The 19,866-nt window shown below is 47.1% G+C and overlaps 1 protein-coding gene across 2 annotated transcripts; it reads left to right on the forward strand.

Annotated features, from left to right (window-relative positions):
* Positions 1–9,852: 9,852 nt before the first annotated feature.
* On the forward strand, positions 9,853–19,775 carry LOC135259721 (ubiquitin-conjugating enzyme E2 K). Of its 2 annotated transcripts, XM_064344373.1 has the most exons (8): positions 9,853–10,097; positions 10,221–10,380; positions 14,116–14,209; positions 16,011–16,069; positions 17,053–17,135; positions 17,625–17,724; positions 18,089–18,217; positions 19,173–19,775. In XM_064344373.1, exons 2-8 carry the CDS (start codon positions 10,318–10,320, stop codon positions 19,245–19,247), a joined length of 603 nt encoding a protein of 200 aa, XP_064200443.1. In that variant the 5' UTR covers positions 9,853–10,097; positions 10,221–10,317; the 3' UTR covers positions 19,248–19,775. The 2 variants fall into 2 exon arrangements, with proteins under 2 accessions (XP_064200443.1, XP_064200442.1); XM_064344372.1 differs by having other exon boundaries at positions 9,853–10,380.
* Positions 19,776–19,866: the final 91 nt, after the last annotated feature.

The raw sequence follows: 19,866 nt of genomic DNA on the forward strand, positions 1-19,866 counted from the left end.
AATTAAAGAAAATAAGGAAATATACTTCACCACTGAATTACTCGGGCATAAACATATTATTTACAATGGAAGAGGCAGACATTTTAATGGCAGTTGCTTTAATGGCAGGAAGCCCTTATAATATATATTTTATATTTTTCTTGTTGACATCAGCCTAAAAACAGACCAAAGAACAGACAAAACTGTAAACCACTTTTATCCAGAACAAAGTTAATATTTCATGCAGATCTCTATGATTTTTCCCCAACAATTTGTCCAAGAATAAAACAGAGAATGAGAGGACCAAGTTGGATTTTCTGTCTGAAAGAACTAATATTACCTTGAATGGTAAAATACTGATGTCGATGGCATTTTATTTACAAACATGACATTTAATTTCCAGCTATCAGAGTTGTACAGATACCTTTTGGTGGGCATCTGCTCAAAGCAAGAAAAGGGCACACCAACCTAGAACAACTTTTACGACACCCAGTTAACATACAGTACAAATTTTACCAAAATGAATGAATGAAAATGAATGCAACAATGATAATACAAATCAGTTTTTATTTTTATTTTTATCAATTCAACTGGGTATAAAATGTGCTAAAGTCAGAGCTCTATCATGGCACTGATCCTAAACGATTCTGGTCCATTGACCTAACTTCTACACCAGACACTGACCTATTATTCTGTTATAAATGTTCCAGTATTTTGTACAGGAACCCAGGATTCTGGTGGAATACGGTCCTAGACTCCAGGTGAGACCTGGCAGTGGTGGAAAGAGTTGTGCTGTAAGGCTTGACTGCCTATGCCCACATCCAACTGCAGTTTCTACTTTCCCCAGTTCCTTTGTTCTGTTTCTTTAGCCGCGTTTCCACCGCAGGAACTATACCCCGGAACTAGGAACCTTTTGAGGAACTCAGTGCGTTTCCACCGCAGGAACTAGGGTCTAAATTTAGTTCTGGGGGCTTTGTTTTACCCCCCAAAACGTTCCTGCTCGAGGGGTAGTACTTTCCGAAAGTACAGGAACCTTTTGGGTGGAGCTTGCAGCGCTGAACATTTCTGATTGGTCGAGTACTCGCAACATTTGTGTTGTATTTATTTTCCGCCATTACCCGCCATGTTTGAAAATATGCAGCGGCAAACCAATTAATTTTCATAATAACTTCAAATCAAACTTGTATGTTATGCGGCGCAGTAGCCTACTTTTGGTTATAGCCTGTCAACGTCTTGGAATTATAACGTGTGCTCTTCTGTTCTTTTCTTGCTTTAGTATTCGTTTTATAAAATGCTAAGCATTCGTGCTGGGACAGCATATTACGTAGGCTACCAAAACATTCAAACGGATTAATTCGGTTGCTGAATATTTTCTTCCGGATTTTCTTTGTTAGCCCGTTGTAATTGACTCAAAACGTTTGATACAGTTATGTGAGGTATGCGGTAGTTCTGCGTAATTAACATTGGTGATACAGTACAAGCAAACTGGAAATCGCCTTCCGCACTTTTTGTCCGGGTAAAATAACAGGTTAATTCTAGTAATCTTCCCTTTAGCTTTTTCAGACTGCCGTAATTTTACTCAATTTTACTGCCATTTTTCAATTCCACGAAAAGACCAGGAAGACTATGGACTAATTTATGGTGCATAGTTCGCATCTGGAGGGCACACTTCGCTGCTCGGCTAGCAGTAACTTCGAAGGAAAGCAAACGGTGGCTGTACGACTACTAATTTACATTTTCACGCAAGTCCGAGTTTTCGTTCTATTCTTGTCATTTTGCCATTAGCCTATATGGAATTGACGACGAGAAAGTAATCAAACAGCAAATTGTTTACAACGTGTGCATGTTTTCTGCTGTTGTTGCCAGTTATACATATAAATGTGAATGCATTCTGTCGCTTCGGATGTCAAGACATGAAAGCGAATGTTCGCATAAAAAACATAATGAATGTGTTTGAGAGGATATATGAAAATCAATAAATACAAAACTAACCATATATAGTCATTGTTGGTAACCCGTTGTATATAAGTGAAATAAACCCCTCCGGGTTGTCCCGGTTATATGACAGATGGACCGACGACAACGTCAGTGGGCTAATTTGCCTAATCTTCGCGGTACTTTAGACCCCGGTGGAAACGCAGACAACCATTGGCTGCAGGAACCTTTTAGTTCCTGGTAAAGTAGTTCCTGGGACTGAAAGTTCCGGGTAATTTTGGTGGAAACGTGGCTTTTGTCTTACAGGCCACACTGTTTCAGTCCAGTATTTTTAGACCCAAGCTTTCTTTGATTTTCTTTGCTTCTAAAGGTACCCCAGTGAAACTAAGAAAACTCAATGGACCAGTTTGTTCACAAATACGTTTTATTTAGATGTGCTACTTAATACTGTGGCGATTTCGCGAGGAAGCAGAGACGGAGACTGGCTTGGCTGTTTTCGAATCGCTCCCGGGGAGCTTCGCTTTATTTGTGACATCTCCTCAAAACGGTAATTCGTAGACTGACCATCATAGCTGGGCGAAGCCTGCTTTTGTCAAACCCCGTTCGCCGTGATTGGCTGCCCCGGCGCAACGGAACGAACCAATCACACAGCCTTAACGTCACATCACACAAAGGTCGGATAATTTACATACAGCGGGAAACAGCAGCACGAGACACGCAAAACAGAGACAGGCAGGGAATACAACAACAGGATTGGCTAATTGACTAATGACAGAAACATGACGGTGCAAAGAATAAACCCGAGGGCTGCTAGCGCTACGGAAGCGATTCCTAGCAGGCTACACACATTCAAAATAAACAAGTATTTACACGATCGCGGAGCGGGACAAGTTAACCGCTAACAAGCTAACAATTATTTAGTTACACACAGGCAAGATCGCCACACAGCCCCCACCTAAAGGGTCGCTAGTCCCCGACGACCCACAATTTCTAGGCGATTTACCTCGTAGTCGATTAAATAATTCGGTAGCCGTCGCTTCCGAGTAGGTCGGCCCGTGGTGGGCTGTGCCATTTCCTCTGCTGCCGGTGGTGTAGAGGGGACAGGGCTGCTACCTTGTCCGCCAGCTGCGTTTTCGGTGGCGAGTGGTTGGTAAGGTGCGAGTCGGTCTTGGTGGAGCACCACCAGGCGCCCTCGATTTGGCATGCGCAGGCGATACGTCACCTCACTCAGCCGCTCCAAGATCTCGCCAGGCCCACGCCAATGTGACTGCAGCTTAGGAGACAGGCCCTTCTTGCGCACTGGGCAGTGGACCCACACTTTATCACCTGGCTTGAAGGCCTGCCCCTTGCAGTGCTGATCGTAGGCGCGCTTCTGCCGCAGTCCCGCAGTGTCCTGGGCCTGGCGAGAGAAGTCGTGTGCCACCCGCAGTCGTTCCAGCAGCTGGCGGAAGTAGCAGGCCTCTGTACGGGCTGGTTCCCTGCTTTCAGGCGGGGCCCCGAACACCAAATCCACGGGCGTCCGGAGCTCCCGTCCGAACATCAGGGCGGCGGGCGTGCAGAGGCTGGACTCCTGTACGGCAGTTCGGTAGGACCACAGGACCAGGGGCAGGTGGCGGTCCCAGTCTCGTTGGTGCTGGCTGGCGAGGATAGCGAGTTGTGCAGTCAGGGTCTTGTTGAACCGTTCAACCAGTCCGTCGCTCTGGGGATGGAGTGGAGTTGTGCGGGTCTTCGCTACCCCGAGCCGACTGCAGAAAATTTCTGCAAAATTTCGCCCCTGGTCGCTGTGGAGTTGGGCGGGGACCCCGAAACGGGCAAACATCTCCTCGACTAGCTTCCCCGCTGTTGTTGCAGCACTTTGGTCCGGCACCGCGTACGCCTCGGGCCACTTCGTAAAGTAGTCCATAGCCACAAGCACATAGCGGTTACCGGCCTCAGTGACAGGGAAGGGGCCGAGGACGTCCACCCCCACTCGCTCCATCGGGGCCCCCACCACGTAGCGTTGTAGAGGGGCGCGGGAGCGCCTGGTAGGCCCCTTGCATGCCGTACAGGAGTCGCAGCAGTGGACGTGCAGCTCCACGTCCCGGCGGCACCCAGGCCAGTAGAAGCGCCCCTCAATCGTCGCAGGGTCTTGCTGTTCCCGAAATGGCCCGCCCCCACCGAGCCATGCACCAACCCGAGGACTTGGGGCCGGAGCGCTCGGGGAACGAGGAGTTGGAGGAGGTCGCTTCCAAGCCCGGGTGCCTGCCACCGCCGATACAGCAGCCCGTCCCGCAGCTCAAGGCTCCTCCTTTGCCCGTAGTAGGTCTTGAGCTCGGGCCCCTCAGCCGAGACCTCAGCCCACTGCGGCGGTGTTTCTGCCTCCAGCCAGCCCCTCACCTTTCTTAGCGTGCTGTCAGCCTCCTGGCCTTCCCGCAGCTGCTCCTGCGACACTGGCAGCCACCCCGCCTCGCTGATGTTAGCGGTAGCCACCGCTAGCTCCACCTGGCTCTTATCTTCCTGTCGCTGGCAGTGTTGACAATCCAGCTCAGCACAGGGACGGCGGGACAAAGCGTCGGCGTTGGTGTGGTGCGCCCCGCCCTGTGCTTGATCTGGAAATCGCACTCTTGTAGCTCTTCTAACCACCGTGCGACTTGGCCCTCCGGGTGCTTGAAGTTTAGGAGCCAGGTGAGCGAAGCGTGGTCAGTGCGGAGGCGGAAGTGGCTACCTTGGAGATAGGGTCGGAAGTGCCTCAGTGCCTTGACTACGGCCAGCAGCTCTCGGCGGGTCACGCAGTAGTTCCGCTCTGCCCGGCTCAGGGCACCGCTGTAGTAGGCGACAGCTCTCTCTCCGTCGCTGTCCTCCTGAGAGAGGACGGCTCCCACCCCCACGTTACTGGCGTCGGTGTCGACAATGAATGGGCGGTGCACATCGGGATACGCCAGTACGGGGGCCTCCGTGAGAGCCGTTCTGAGCCGGGCAAAGGCTTCTGCGCATGCAGTGGTCCAGATGAACGGCTGGTACTTGTCGGTGAGGCGATGGAGGGGACTGGCAATGGAGGCGAAACCCCGCACGAACCGCCGATAGTAGCTCGCCAACCCCAGGAAGCTGCGCAGCTCGCCTACATTTGCTGGGGTCGGCTAATCCCGCACAGCAGTCACCTTAGCTGGGTCGGTGGCTACCCCTCGCTCACTCACAACGTGCCCCAGGAAGGCCGTCTCCCTCCGGAGCAGCTGGCACTTCCGGGGATTCAACCGTAGCCCAGCCCGGCGAATCGCCGCGAGCACGTTGTGGAGGTTAGCGAGGGCGTGCTCGAAGCTACTGGCATGTACTAGGAGGTCGTCCAGGTACACTACGCAGCAGCTTCGGGGGACGGCCGACAGCACCCTTTCCATCAGCCGCTCGAACGTGGCAGGGGCATTGCACAGTCCAAACGGCATCACGCGGAACTGCCACAACCCTTGCCCGATGGTGAAGGCGGTCTTAGGCTTCGCATCCTCCGCCATTTTGACCTGCCAGTAGCCACTCCGGAGGTCCAGCGAGCAGAACCAACTGGACCCCGCGATGTGGTCTAGCGCCTCGTCGATGCGGGGGAGAGGGTAGGCATCTTTGCGCGTTACGGCGTTGAGGCGCCGATAGTCCACGCAAAAACGCCACTCTCCGTTCTTCTTCCGCACTAGGACAGCAGGGGCCGCCCACGGGCTGTTGGAGGGCTCAATGACGCCTGCAGCGGCCATCTCTCTAACCTTCTCCTCTGCCCCCAGCCGCTTTGCTAGTGACAACCGGTGAGGGCGCAGACGAACCGGTGCAGCGTCACCAGTGTCAATGGCGTGCTGCACTAGCTCGGTCTGCGTGCATTCCTCATCGCGGGCAGCGAAGAGGTCTGCATTGTCCTTCAGCAAGCGTTCAAGCTGTTGGCATTGGTGAGGGTTGAGGCCGCTGCAGCTGCGTCGCCACAGCTCGCGGACAGCACTCACCGTCTCGACAGAGGGGGGCACAGGTTGTGACAGTGGGGCAGGCGAGCCACGCTCTGTGTTGGTTAGCTGGGGCGGCGGCTGGTGAGGGTGGGCTGAGGCTGGCGGCGGCTGGTGAGGGTGGGCTGAGGCTGCTCGGCGACGGGTCCTCCTGGACCTGCGTTTCCTCTTGGGGGTGGCGTGGAGGGCGAGGGTGGTGGCACCGATGGAGAGCCTGGCGTTGGCGATGTCCACCGTAGCACCCCAGTGGACCAGCAGATCCAGGCCGATTATGCACGTGTCGCTGATGTCGGCCAGCCAGAACTCGTGCGTCACCACCTCTCTGTTTCCGACCTCCACGCTCACCATCTTCTTGCCCCGCATGGCGAGCCTCTGTCCCGTCACTGACTGCAGCTGAGTGGTTGTTGAGGACCAGGCAGTGTTGGGGAGCGTTCCCGGTCGCACCAGGGAGATGGTGGCCCCCGTGTCGACCAGTGCCCAGCAGGCTTGCCCATCCAGCCTACAATGCAGGTATAGCCCGCCCGCCTCTCCCAGTCGGCCCACTCGCTGTTGGATGGATTGCTCTTCCGCCCTCAAAAGGGCAGGCTGCTCTCCTGCCCTGAAAAGGGCGGGCTGGAATTTGCTTTCAGCTCTTATAATAGAACGACTTTGCTCAGTTCCCGCCTTCACAAAGGCAGATGAAACATTTGCTTCTGCGAGTGGGACCGAACTGGTTTCAGGCGCAGCAGGCTGCTCCTGGTTGAGGATGGGATCTTGGGGCAGCGGTTTCCTCACAGCGCCGCCCCCGCGTCGTTTCCCGCCGGCCGTGGCGATCGGGGCTTGGGCGCTGGTGCTGGGCAGTCGCGGGCCAGGTGCCCTGGCTCGTCGCAGCGATAGCAGCGACCGCGTCGTGCTAGTGGTGGGCGCTGTCGCCGCTGTTGTGGGGGTGAGCGTGCCCAACGGACTTCCTCCTCCTCCTCGTAGCAGTCGATTTCGCGGACGCGGGGCCGGGTTGTCTGCCCTGGAACCAAGCAGAGAACGTCTTCCGCCCTCTCTACTTCCTTCAGAGCGTCGTCTAGGGAGCAGGGCGTGGTCAGGATGACGTGCTGGCGCAACCGTTCCGGGGAGAGAGTCTGGAGGAAGGCGTGCAACGCGAGCTCGTCCTGCCCTGCCGAGTCGAGGGACGGGTAGCCCTGCCGAGCGTGGAGCCGCACGTCTGCAGCCACGGTCCCCCAGCTCTCTTTTCCTTCGCGGCGGCGGCTGTTGAGCTTCTCCCGACTGCTCTGCATTGACCGCCTCTGGCCGAAACGCCTTGCCAAGGCCGTCGTCAGTGCCTTCAGATCGCCCTGTTCGGCAGCATCGAGGTCTAGCAGGACCTGCAGCGCTGGACCCTCCAGGGCGAGTGCTAGATGCGTCGCCGTCTGGCTCTCGCTCCAGCCGCAGTGACGGGCAGCCAGCTGCAGCTGGGCTAGGTACGTCTCCCACTGTGCTGCTCCACTGAACCGGGCTAGCTTCGGCTGTGTGCTAGCTGCCGTGGTGGTTGTCATGCTGGAGCTGGCTGGCGTGCTAACGTTAGCTTCCCTCAGGTGCGTTGGTCGAACAGCACTGGCTCCGTCTGGTTGTCTGGGGGCCCTCTGTCGTTGCGCCACCGAGCTCTGCAGATCGGCGCCCGTCGCCGTCTCTGCTGCCTCGGTCTTCCGCCGCCTCGGTACCCCCAGTCTGTCTTCCAGCTCTCGGATCGCCTTCTCCACTTCAGCTAGCTGAATCCCACTTCCGGACACCAATGTGGCGATTTCGCGAGGAAGCAGAGACGGAGACTGGCTTGGCTGTTTTCGAATCGCTCCCGGGGAGCTTCGCTTTATTTGTGACATCTCCTCAAAACGGTAATTCGTAGACTGACCATCATAGCTGGGCGAAGCCTGCTTTTGTCAAACCCCGTTCGCCGTGATTGGCTGCCCCGGCGCAACGGAACGAACCAATCACACAGCCTTAACGTCACATCACACAAAGGTCGGATAATTTACATACAGCGGGAAACAGCAGCACGAGACACGCAAAACAGAGACAGGCAGGGAATACAACAACAGGATTGGCTAATTGACTAATGACAGAAACATGACGGTGCAAAGAATAAACCCGAGGGCTGCTAGCGCTACGGAAGCGATTCCTAGCAGGCTACACACATTCAAAATAAACAAGTATTTACACGATCGCGGAGCGGGACAAGTTAACCGCTAACAAGCTAACAATTATTTAGTTACACACAGGCAAGATCGCCACAATACTTTAAGCGTAAGGTGAACAATAGATGTTCTTTCTGAGGTAAGCCTGTGTTTTTAGCACTTATGATAACAGGTTTACAGACAGAGGTAATGAAAGCAACTAAAACTATGTTCTGTACAAAGAATAAAACAAGCCTTTAATATAAATCAGATGAGCAGCCTCTGGCGTGTTCTGTTCAGGAAGTCAGTCCGAGCAAAGTTCAGTTGCTAGCTACAATAATTTTGTATTTTAATAAATAAATGAATGCATGAATAAATAGATGCTTTTCTTTTATTTAAGTCCACAATGAAGTGTTCGCAAGGCGCACGTGGCACCATGAACATTGGGAAAATTGTAATTTGGACGATTTGGAAATGTATGGACTGCGGATAAAAATAAAAGGAGCGGGCAGGAGCGTGCTCTCCCCGCCCTTTGTTTTCAGGTCGCAGTACTATATCCAGCCAGCAGATGGTGTAAATATATCAAACTCAGGGGATTTTTTCATTTTTATTGCTGCGTGGCAGTTTGCTGTGCGATCCTTATTGTATGGAAGTGTAATAAAAATGCAGTTATATATAACAGAATATTAACATATAGCTTGAACTGATTAATGGATCTAGTATGAAATACACAAAAGTATGAAATGGACAAAAAGCAAAATATGTTCCAGTAAATTGTATCGCCTGTAAACATCACCCAAAGCCAGAGTGTAACAGGCAAAATGAGAAGATTCACATTTTTGTTAATCTTCCACAGTATGAATTTTAATTAAATAGGATTACTTTACTTATTTGGATTGAGCATTTATAAAACATCAAATGTACATATCAAAACATATCTGATACTATTAGTTATTTCCACATTCATACATGCTATTTATTTATTTTTTGTAGATATTTTCTGGTATATTTTATGGTAAAATCTTAAAATGCATGTGGCAGTTACAATTTCAAACAAAATCTAGAAAGGTAAAACATAATTTATTGATTATTATGTATATGTTTAACCATTTAATTTTGTATGCATGCTTATATTTATGCGTGCCATCTTAATCACCTTCTTCTTGGTAGCTATCTTATCTTCTGGATTGCCTAATAATAATAAAATGCCTATGGTACACTTGGCAGCTGATATGATTGCCACAACGGCATTGGACAAGGGAGCATTTCATTCATGTATGCAGAGGCATACAACCCAATGGTTTAATAAAGATATTAAAAGTTTATTCATTTTAATCTACTATTTGCCTATATGGGTCAGAAAGAGTCTATAATTGATGTCACTCCAGATTTAAGAATACTTTGGCTGAAGAATTATTCTACAACACATTTTTCTATAGCTCTCTTATTTCAAGACAGCCTTGACAAAGTAGAAATATCTTTAAATATGTTGCTTGGAAATTAATGTTGCAAATATTGCAATAAATTATAGGCTAAATACAGGCATCTGGTAATAGTCTGCAATGAAATCAGGGACACTAGTAGGGGACATATCCCTCATCAGCTGCCTGGTGTTTAAACTGGTATTACGATCCTCGCTGCAAATTTAATACGAGGAAATCTAATGAGCAATTTAAAAAATACCAAAATGGTAGTGATTTTTTAAAATAAAAATGGACATTGATGAGGACTTTGTATTTTACGTATTCTGGCAGTAAACGAAAAACAGGCACAGTATATGATGTCGCATTAACTTGGTATGGACTTTACACATTCAGAATGAGGCAATGCTGGTAGGTAGTGCTATCTGAATTAATGAGCAAACAACTGCAGCGACCCCGCTGGAAAGAACAGCTAGGCTAGCTGATACTAGCTAATTTCAACTTCCATCACTGAGACAACTATTAGCAACTTATACAAGGCAAGATATGATATGCGATCCCTTGAATCACATGACTCCCATTGTAGCTAGCTAACATTAGATTAGCCAACTCGCATGCATGAAAATGTTTTCGCCAATACAGACTACGGCGTTGTGTGGTAATCATTAAAGGTAACATTAGCTGTCTTCTTATTTTTGTTCAAACCGCCTTGCGCATTTCATGCGACGATAGTACGCTCGTTTAAGCTGCCATTTGCTAAGGGGGAGAGGGGGTCTGTTTTGTTGAGTAAAAAGTGACAGAGTGAAACAGAGTGCGAGAGGGATCCGAAAGTGAAGCGGAGGGAGGCCCGATCCAGGAAACGGCTAGCTGCATATTGGAGACGGCAACATCATGGCAAACATCGCAGTCCAGAGGATTAAACGGGAGTTCAAAGAGGTCCTCAAAAGCGAAGAGGTTAGCTATTTTTTCCTTTCAACCATATTGCTAGCCACGCATACGTTTGATGAAACGTTAGTATGATCACAAAGTCTTAGGTTTTGAAACTGTCATATATAGTATCACTAGCTAGTTTTTTCCATTGTAATATAGCTAGCTTGGCAGCTAGCTAGTGATCGAGGCCTGCTGAGGGAAGGGAAATTGGCTAACGACGGTAGCCGGATAGAGCTAACTAGCGACGATAGCTTATAACACACTGCTAGGGCCAAACTATGCTAGCTAAACGGCAGGTCTGAATTGTCAGTGGTAGCTTGTGGTACGAGATCATCATGCAGAGAAATGGGTATATGCAGGGTTTGTAAAGGGGTTAGACCAAGGGTTGGTAACAGCAGTCTAACGTTAGTCTAGTCTAGCTAGGTAATTATTTAGCTACGCGTTCGGCCACTCTTAAGTGTTTTGTAGGTTTGATTGGACACATTGGTTTTTGCAAATAATTTTGAACATTGGGCGTAATTGGTAGCGATTGATATATTCAGGTGGAGCATGCTGGTTTTATGAGGTTATAAGTTAGGTAGTTATTACATAGCTTGATAGCTGCTCAGTGTTATCTAGTATTACCAGAAATATCTTGTAGCCAGCTAGTTGGCTAGCTTGCTACTTGGTCGCATAGTTGTTTGGGTTAGCATAAACTCGTAAATGTTACCAACCTAACTAAATAGCTAGCTACCTAGCATTATCAAAGGCCTTACTGTGTAGGAGTAGAGGAACCAGGCAACAGTAGCTTGCAAGCCAAGCGTACACAATAACGTTAGTAGGAGTCACTTCATAGCTTGTAAGTGCTTGTTATTTAGCGGACTGGAAATTAGCTTAAACATGGCTGTCAGCATGAGTTGACTGCATGTTTCACAATTGAATGAAAGTTTTCAGGGATCACGTCATTGAACGCTAGCTACTATTTTGAACGCCTCTCCTCTACTCATTGCCATGTAAAGCTAGCTAGATAACGTTAGCTAGCTACTTATTTCACAAATTTGATTAGCTGACGTTAACTGGCGTCAGGTCACACATTTTAATGTAATAGATGAATGGCAGATGGATGTATATATTTAACTAATTTGTGGCCGACCGGTATATTCAGTTTAGCTGATGTGGGACACTTGTGCGAGGTAGCATTTAGCTAACGAACACGTATTGGATCGGAGCCATGCCCTACACTCAGTCTGAACCAAGAGGAATGTTTTGGGTGTGGTGGGGTACAGGACACTTCTTAGGTCACAAATCCGGTGAAGTGTCAGTTCCTCACCACAATTTCTCCAGGTGCATCAGAAACGGTGGTTAGTACAGTTATATACAGAGTAGGTCTATATTGCAGTTATATATAGGTTAGGTGTTGTGCGTGCATCTGTATAGCAGTTATATTATTTGCTGTGTACTCATCCGCACTGCTGAATTCTCACAGTTTCGTGAAGGACCTGCAGTACTATGAGTGAAAGGCACTGATACTGGTAATTCTGCAATATTCCCAGAAATGGACATGGAATGTAAATGTGAATTTGAAGTAGAAATGAAATAAGAAAACGTAATCATTTGTAGGCCTACTCTTCACAGTAGAGTGACATGTGGCCTCCTTTGAATTTCACTTGATTGGGGAGAGAAGCTGAATCAAAGTCCTAAACTTGGCATGAGTTACAGGTAGGAAATTGTTCTTGCCTGTTGATTTTCAGTGCGTGTGGCTTACGGATATCAGAGTCCTTAATTTTAGAAAATATATTCAATTGCCCTGTCCCCCATGTTAAATATCACCCTGTCATCAGTCCCAATGTGGTCAGAATGGGTTAGATTAGGTCCTAGCAGAACTTCGCTGTCAGTTATATACAAACCCCATCCACTGGAAAAGTGCCTGCAGTATTACATAGTGCTGTAATTCACTGAGTACACTCTGAGTAGGATGGTACATGTCTGAGTTTAGTCATCAGATCCCTTGTAGTGTCCCTTCCTGAGGTAGGCAGTGGCCAGGAACCCCTGTCAGGTCTTGACAGAAAAGCAGAGAACAAATTCACCGCTGGACTTTAAACTGTTTTAAATAAAATGCTAATTCAAAAGTTGACCCATTAGCTTGGTGGTTGGGGATGTACTGACTAGTGCTGATTGTGTTTGGTTAGATAATATTTACCACTGATGTGACTCAATACTTTGCATTTACAAAAGGTAATGATTTTCTAGTGTTTAAGGTTGGTATGGGTGGGCATTTAAGTTTTAGGAGAGGCCTGTTTACTTGATTTGGCAAATGTTATTTAAATGTTGAATGAACAAGACATGGAAAAATTGTACATATTAATATGGAAAGTGAAACCATAGTCTAAGCACAAGTCAAAAAGTAAAGATTGTGATTGCAGAAGTGTGGGTGGGTGTAAGGTAGGCTTGCGATCTTGGATTGGGGGGTGGGGGGCTGGGTTGAGATTGAGATTGCAGAACTAGGGTGTGGTGGGGGGAGGAGTGTAGTACGGTTTTAGAAATTGTCAATAATTTGGGCTATTTATTCCTGATTATGTTTTTCCATTAATACAGTCAGTTATGCTAACTGAATTTCAAGTGAGGTTGTGTGTATTTTTGGAAAAAAAACGAATGGGATTACAAAATATGAGTGACAGAATGTGGAAACAAGACACACATGCAAGAATAACAAGTTGGTACAACATGGACATGGGACAAGCATGTTGAACACCATCATATGCTTGATATGTGATATCCAGTGTAACGGTAACATATAAAGGTCTTTACAAGCTTGGAGTGGTAGTTGTATAGCGCTAAACTGCAAATGAATAATCAAATAATAACCTGTAAGCTGCATTCTGTAAAAGGCTATTTGGAAAGTATTGTGTAATGGTTGTCCCAAGAAGAATAAAAATACTTGCATTTCGACGTGTAATCAGTGATAATACAATGCATTCGCAGACCAAAACCTGCCTAGTTCTTTAGCCACCTTTCCCAAGGATAAATGTAGGATAGAGTGAGATGTGGCTGACTTTTAATACTAGAGGAAATGACCTGGGGTCAAGTCAGCCTGCCTTAAAGAGCAACTTTAATGAAGAAATAAATATAAAAAAATATATGTAAGGTGACACAGGCTACCTGTGGTTAATCTAAAAGGCATAGGCTATAACCCTCAATCTGTAGGCAATGGCCATTTTTAGCCATTGTTGTTCACTGGTCTTTGTCACATGCCATTATGTCATCGCCTACATGGAGGCTGGGCGTGTGTGTAGCCATACCTGTCAGGCTCTTGTCAGACTTGGCCCTTCTCATCCTCAGACCGTGAGTTATCGCAGGCGAGCACAACCCGTTTGCACTTGTATTATAAAAAATAGCAAATATAGGATGATTAAATATCCCCATGACAGAGTTGCTCTTAAAAACAAAGACTCTCAAGTCAACGCCACATGAGCCAAGTATGCTTGAATGTAGCATGTGAGAACTTTATTAAATATAAAATGTTCAGATTTCTGAATCTAGCTAACGAGAGTGCCGTGTGGTCCTAATCTTAAGTAATGAATATTGTGATATCACTTGCGATCAAAATGAATGAGAATGTATCGTGTATGCTTTCAGTTTCGTAATATTTAAGACGACCGTTTGTGGTTGGACTGAATTGACGGACGGTATGTAGCCTGTAGCTAGCGGTAGGCCGTGCTGTTTACTTCTGTGAAGCTTCCTCCTTTTCTCACTGCCTGCTCTGTCGTTTCTTTCCGACAGACGAGCAAAAACCAGATTAAGGTGGAGCTCGTGGACGAGAACTTCACGGAGCTGAAGGGGGAGATAGCGGGACCGCCCGACACGCCGTACGAGGGTCAGTACTCCCCGCCTCCGGCTCCCCGAACACGTCCCGCTCGCGCCGGCATTAAAATCCGCCTCCGGTTTCGCCTCCGAATGCTTTCCACAGCCAGTCAACAGCAGTAGAGGAGGTCCTCAGCTTAATGATACCCATGGGCTGTTCACTTAGCACTGTAACTCGCAGGTCTTTAACGCGTGGGCTAATAAGAAGCGCGATAAAGAGGTGCGACGTCTTTGCGTTTCGGCGGATGTCGTCATTTCGAGTAGGGAACCCCAGAGAAGTGTGGCGTCGGGGCGTGGCTGAATTTCCTTGCCTCTGTCTGTCTGCTGTGTCTGTGTCCTGCATCTCTCAAGGTCAGGCAGTAGGAAGACTTTGTTATACAGGGCTTCTCATTACATTCACATCTTTTAGCTCCTATAACATCCATATCCAGGGCTAATCGTTGAACTTATTAAGATACACTACATGCACTATAAAATTATTACATGGCATATAGCTCAATGTTTACCAAAGTGAAGTTCTTGCTCCGGGTTGTTGTCCATTGCCCAAGATTCACACCTCCAGTATTATAGTTATAAGTCCTGTACTTAACCTCTTTTCTGCATGCACTGTTGCCTTTCGGGGTCTTTCTCAGGCATATCATTATTGCAGCTGGCCTTCTTACCTATTGAAGAGGCTGTAATGAGCTGCTTTCGTGGCCTGATCCCTCCCCCAGGTGTTTCGGAGAGCGAGGCTGCGATCGCGTCCCGACCCCGCCGGCTGCCCCTGAGCGCACGTCAGCTCCGTGCCCGCCTGCGACCAACGCGCGTCCCCACCGAGTCTCGGCGCTCGCCTCGGCCTCGTTGTCAGGCGCACCGGATTTCATTTACCGAAACGGCACTACCGCAGGACCACCGGCTCCACGTACGAGCGGCTTATTTCTCGGCGGCGAAGAACGCGCAGAGTTTTGCGCTCGGAAACAGCTGCTTCCAAAAGTGTTTATTCCGAGCAGGCTGTTTGCCCTCCTTTCGACTTTTTTTTCCCCCCCCAGTTTATCCGGGAAAGCAGAGAGGGTTACAGATGGAGATTAGATCACAGAGCAGAACCGTCACAGCGGGGAACCAAACCCCCTGCCGTTCGGACGAGGCCACTTAAACCATGACTTGTAACGGTTCTGATTTTAACTGATTACCGGACTGATAAATACATGAACAGGATGGAGCATTATTTAAAATAATCAGATGAACAGGATGGCACATTATTTAAAATAATCAGATGAACAGGATGGCACATCTAAAATAATCCGATGAACAGGATGGCACATTATTAAAAATAATCCGATGAACAGGATGGCACATTATTAAAAATAATCAGATGAACAGGATGGCACATTATTAAAAATAATCAGATGAACAGGATGGCACATTATTTAAAATAATCAGATGAACAGGATGGCACATTATTTAAAATAATCAGATGAACAGGATGGCACATCATCTGAAATAATCAGATGAACAGGCTGGCACATTATTCAAAATAATCAGATGAACCAGGATGGCACATTATTCAAAATAATCCGATGAACAGGATGGCACATTATTCAAAATAATCCGATGAACAGGATGGAACATTACTTAAAATAATCCGATGAACAGGATGGCACATTATTTTAAATAATGTTAACTATCACACTAGTGTAGCACTGGAGCTACATTAATGTTTCTTGTTTATTTTAGGAGTGGAGCAGAATTTTCTGTTTGGGGTTTTGGGGATTCTCACCGAGCTCTAGGGATTTCTTTCTCCCTCCCAGTCCCAGCCTGTGTTTTTCTTCTCGCAGGTGGCAGGTATCAACTAGAAATTAAGATTCCAGAGACGTACCCATTCAATCCGCCAAAGGTAAGCGTACCCATATTTTTGGATAAATATACATATTTTGTGCAAGCCAGTTACAATTTCTCATTTAGGCTGTTCTCAAACAAATTGCTTTATGGGAGGTTCTGTTCATTCTCTGCTTATCTTGCTCTCATTTGTTGATTTTGGTGAAGACAATTTTTTTCTTTGTGGTTGTAACTTCAGTGGTGACTAATGTGAGTATTACAGGTGATACGATACGATATACTTTATTGTCCCCTTAGGGGAATTTTTCTTGGGCTCAGTGTCGCTGCATTTAACAGATGTCATTCTGCATTTACATGTGACACAGTCAACCACATACTGGTATTCATATGTACATACATTTTCAAGGTGTGATGTGTAACTACAACATATGTGGAAACTGTTCAGCTAAGGGTAAAAAAGGGTACCTCAGGAACAGTGGTTTAACCTAGTAGGTTTTTAAAAAATGTTTTCAGTATTTCTGAGTCAGTGTTCTAGAACTCCATTCTGTTCAATTACCAGTAATTGTTACATCAGCATTCAAATGTTTAGTTAAGAACATTCTAATCACATTTTTCCTATCTTACACCTTACAGGATTAAATCAGCATGAGAATGTTCTGTTAAAAATGTTCTCCTCACATATTTGCGATCTTACACCTTAGCTTAAGTAAATGGGAACAACACAGAGGGACTGGGCACAAAATCGCCTCAGGTATGGTTCAGGATGCCTATGAGCCCAGATCAGTGCTTGCTGATGAGCGTGTAGACTTATTTTTTTTTTAGAACATTTCTTTAGACTGGTGAAAGGAAGCGGGTTTGTATTCGTGCTGCTGTGCAGGCTCATCCGTCAATTCCTGGAATCTTTCTGTACATTCACACAATAGGCTCCTGAGAATAATACTCCTAAGCCCTCTCTAGCCTTTATGTTCCGGTCTGTCAGGTTGCCAGTTCCTCGAACCTGCCCACACCATGACTTACGGCTGTGCCTCTCTTTGTTTCCAGGTGCGGTTTATTACTAAAATCTGGCATCCGAATATCAGTTCGGTCACCGGGGCTATATGTTTGGATATTCTTAAAGATCAGTGGTAAGTTCTGAGAAACGTGCTTCTGTTGTCCATTTTCACCAGAAACGTATGCCTGACGCTGCATAAAAGTGACATTCTGGTAATGGCACCTCTTGTTTAGTTTGAGCGTGTATCTGTAATTAGCGCTTCTGTCGTGAAATTTGTGTCATTACTTATGCTGTCAGTTGTGGCCTTGTATTCAGTACAGTAAATGGTAGTAATACTGGTGTTTTGGGCTGCAGCTGATTGGTACTGCAGTTTATGATCAGTTATCAGTGCTGATGTATTGGGCTGTAACTGATTAATGCCGACGTGTAGTTCAGTAACCGTGTGCAGAACTGGTGTTTAGCTGCTACTGAACTGCTGTGTGCTGTCGAGCTGTGACTGAGATAGGTACTGACATTAACTGCGGGAACAGGTGGTTAGGACTGGTGCGCGATATGACCACCGTGTTCAGTGCTGGAGTACAGAACACTGAGTCCCTCTCTCTCCCCCTTCCCCCTCCCCCAGGGCAGCAGCCATGACGCTACGAACGGTGCTGTTGTCACTACAAGCCCTGCTGGCAGCAGCAGAACCAGATGACCCCCAGGACGCAGTGGTGGCCAATCAGGTTAGAGGAGCCCTTCCTGTCCGTTTCTCAGTCCGCCCGTTTTCCCTCTGGAAGCGAGAACGAGTTTGACAAAGTAGCAGTGTCAATTAAGCAAACTCGGTCCTAGTCAGCAACAGCTTGAATGAGCATTTTCAGTTTTCGCTATATTTGATCTGTTGAACCAGCTTTAATGAACTGCACATCATTCCTATAAATGTCAGGGTCAGCAGATTATAGCTTCAGCCTCTTTACCAGCTGTTTTAAAGCGCCAAAATATTTATTATGTCATATCAAGAGTACGGTTTCATTGGCTGTGACTGTGGGCTCTTTCCTGGCTTTGCTCGTTCACGGCTCTCCTCTCTCTCTCCCTCTCTCCCTCCTTCAGTACAAGCAGAACCCCGAAATGTTCAAACAGACGGCCCGGCTCTGGTCGCACGTGTACGCCGGCGCGCCCGCCTCCAGTCCCGAATACACCCGAAAAATAGACAAACTGTGTGCCATGGGCTTCGATAAGGTGCGCACGGCAATACCAACAGCGATGCGTCAGTGAGGCATTTTACTGAACCGGTTCGACAAAATGCACGTTTGGGTAGTATGCGACTGTGACGACCATTCCCTCTTCAAAGGAACATGTTTGAGGTGTTTTTTTCCGACAGCATTTCATTTCCCTCTCTTTTGCCATTACGGGTCAGGAAATCTCCTTTGGTCAAGGGAACAAGATACTAGCTAGCTAATTAGCAAAACTGGCATATTTTCTAGGTGCTGAGCTTTTTTTTTGTTGGTTCTTTAGCCAAATCCTAGAGAAGGCAGTTTGTTAGACTGCTAGTTTGTCCTTATATATCTGGTGAATATAATCCAGTTAGTGCCACTGAATATGCAGTTACTCAGTTTCATAAGTTTTCGTGATGCACGGTGTAAATTCTTTCAAAACTTTTAAAAGAATAAACAGAAAATCAGTCTCAGAAATGAGCAAAAGGTACATTTTCCACAAAGATCCAGAGGTATTCCTTCACACAGAGATGTCAATGTGTGGTATAGCTTGGCAGAAAATGTAGTAGAGGCATGTACCCTCAGGATATTCAAGTACAGGCTTTCGGCAGCGCTAGATACTGTCATTTGTAGGTAAATGGTATTAGTAGGTGGGTTCAAACCTCTGTCATGTCAGCGTACATTGCTTAGTAAGGTAGTTGACAAATTGTCCAAGTCAGAATCAGAATCAGAATCAGAATCAGGTTTTATTGCCAAGTAGGGTTACACATACGAGGAATTTGTTTTGGTCAACACACCGAGGCAGCCATCCGCGGCGCCATCTTGGCATCTCCACTTCTTTGGATTTTACTTCCCTCCCCTCTATAGGGAATTACTGCACTTTAATCCCAGGGCAGGTGCATTTGCATTGCAAGGAACTCTGGGTAAGTCCAAAAGTAAAATGAAGTCTAATGCCACTATCATCTTCTTCCCTCTGACAGAATGCAGTAATAGTGGCTTTGTCTTCGAAATCCTGGGACGTGGAAACGGCGACAGAGCTACTACTCAGCAACTGAGTCTGCACTGAAGGCCGGAACCCCTCCCTGACCCCTCGTCCTCCTCCTTCGCCGGTCCCTTCCTCCATCCCTCCGTACATTTTTTTTTGTCGGTTTTATTCCTCCGTTTGTTACCACTCCCAATCCACCCGTTCCGTAATCTCCACAGCCCCTCCCCCCCCCGACCACCTCCACCCATACCAGTCAGTCTACCCTCGGTTCATCTTTTACACCACCTCTGTCCCCCTCCACCTCTTTACCCACCTACTCAAAGCCCACAGTCAAATACACCGATGCCCCTTTTTTTCCCCCTTTTCATTTTTCGGTTTTTGCCTCCCTGTAGGAATACGTTTTAGATTCTCTTTCAGTGCAAGCGAAAGGAAAATACTGTCACTGTTCATCTGATGATGCATAATCTAGCTGGGGGGGAAAAAAACGGATAAAATGCAAACCTCACACCCACAACTACAATCACACAAAAGAAAGAGTTCATCTGTATATAAAGTTATTAAAGTCTGTGTAAATTAAAAAAAAGGACGTGGTGAAATATTTTAAGTTTTTTTTTTTCCCTCAGTACTGTAAAGTTATGAACTTCATCATCTGTGTTCATGAAAAAAAAAAAAAAAAACTCCCAACCAAT

Source organism: Anguilla rostrata, chromosome 7 (genome assembly GCF_018555375.3).
Source record: "Anguilla rostrata isolate EN2019 chromosome 7, ASM1855537v3, whole genome shotgun sequence".
Classification (NCBI taxonomy): domain Eukaryota; kingdom Metazoa; phylum Chordata; class Actinopteri; order Anguilliformes; family Anguillidae; genus Anguilla; species Anguilla rostrata.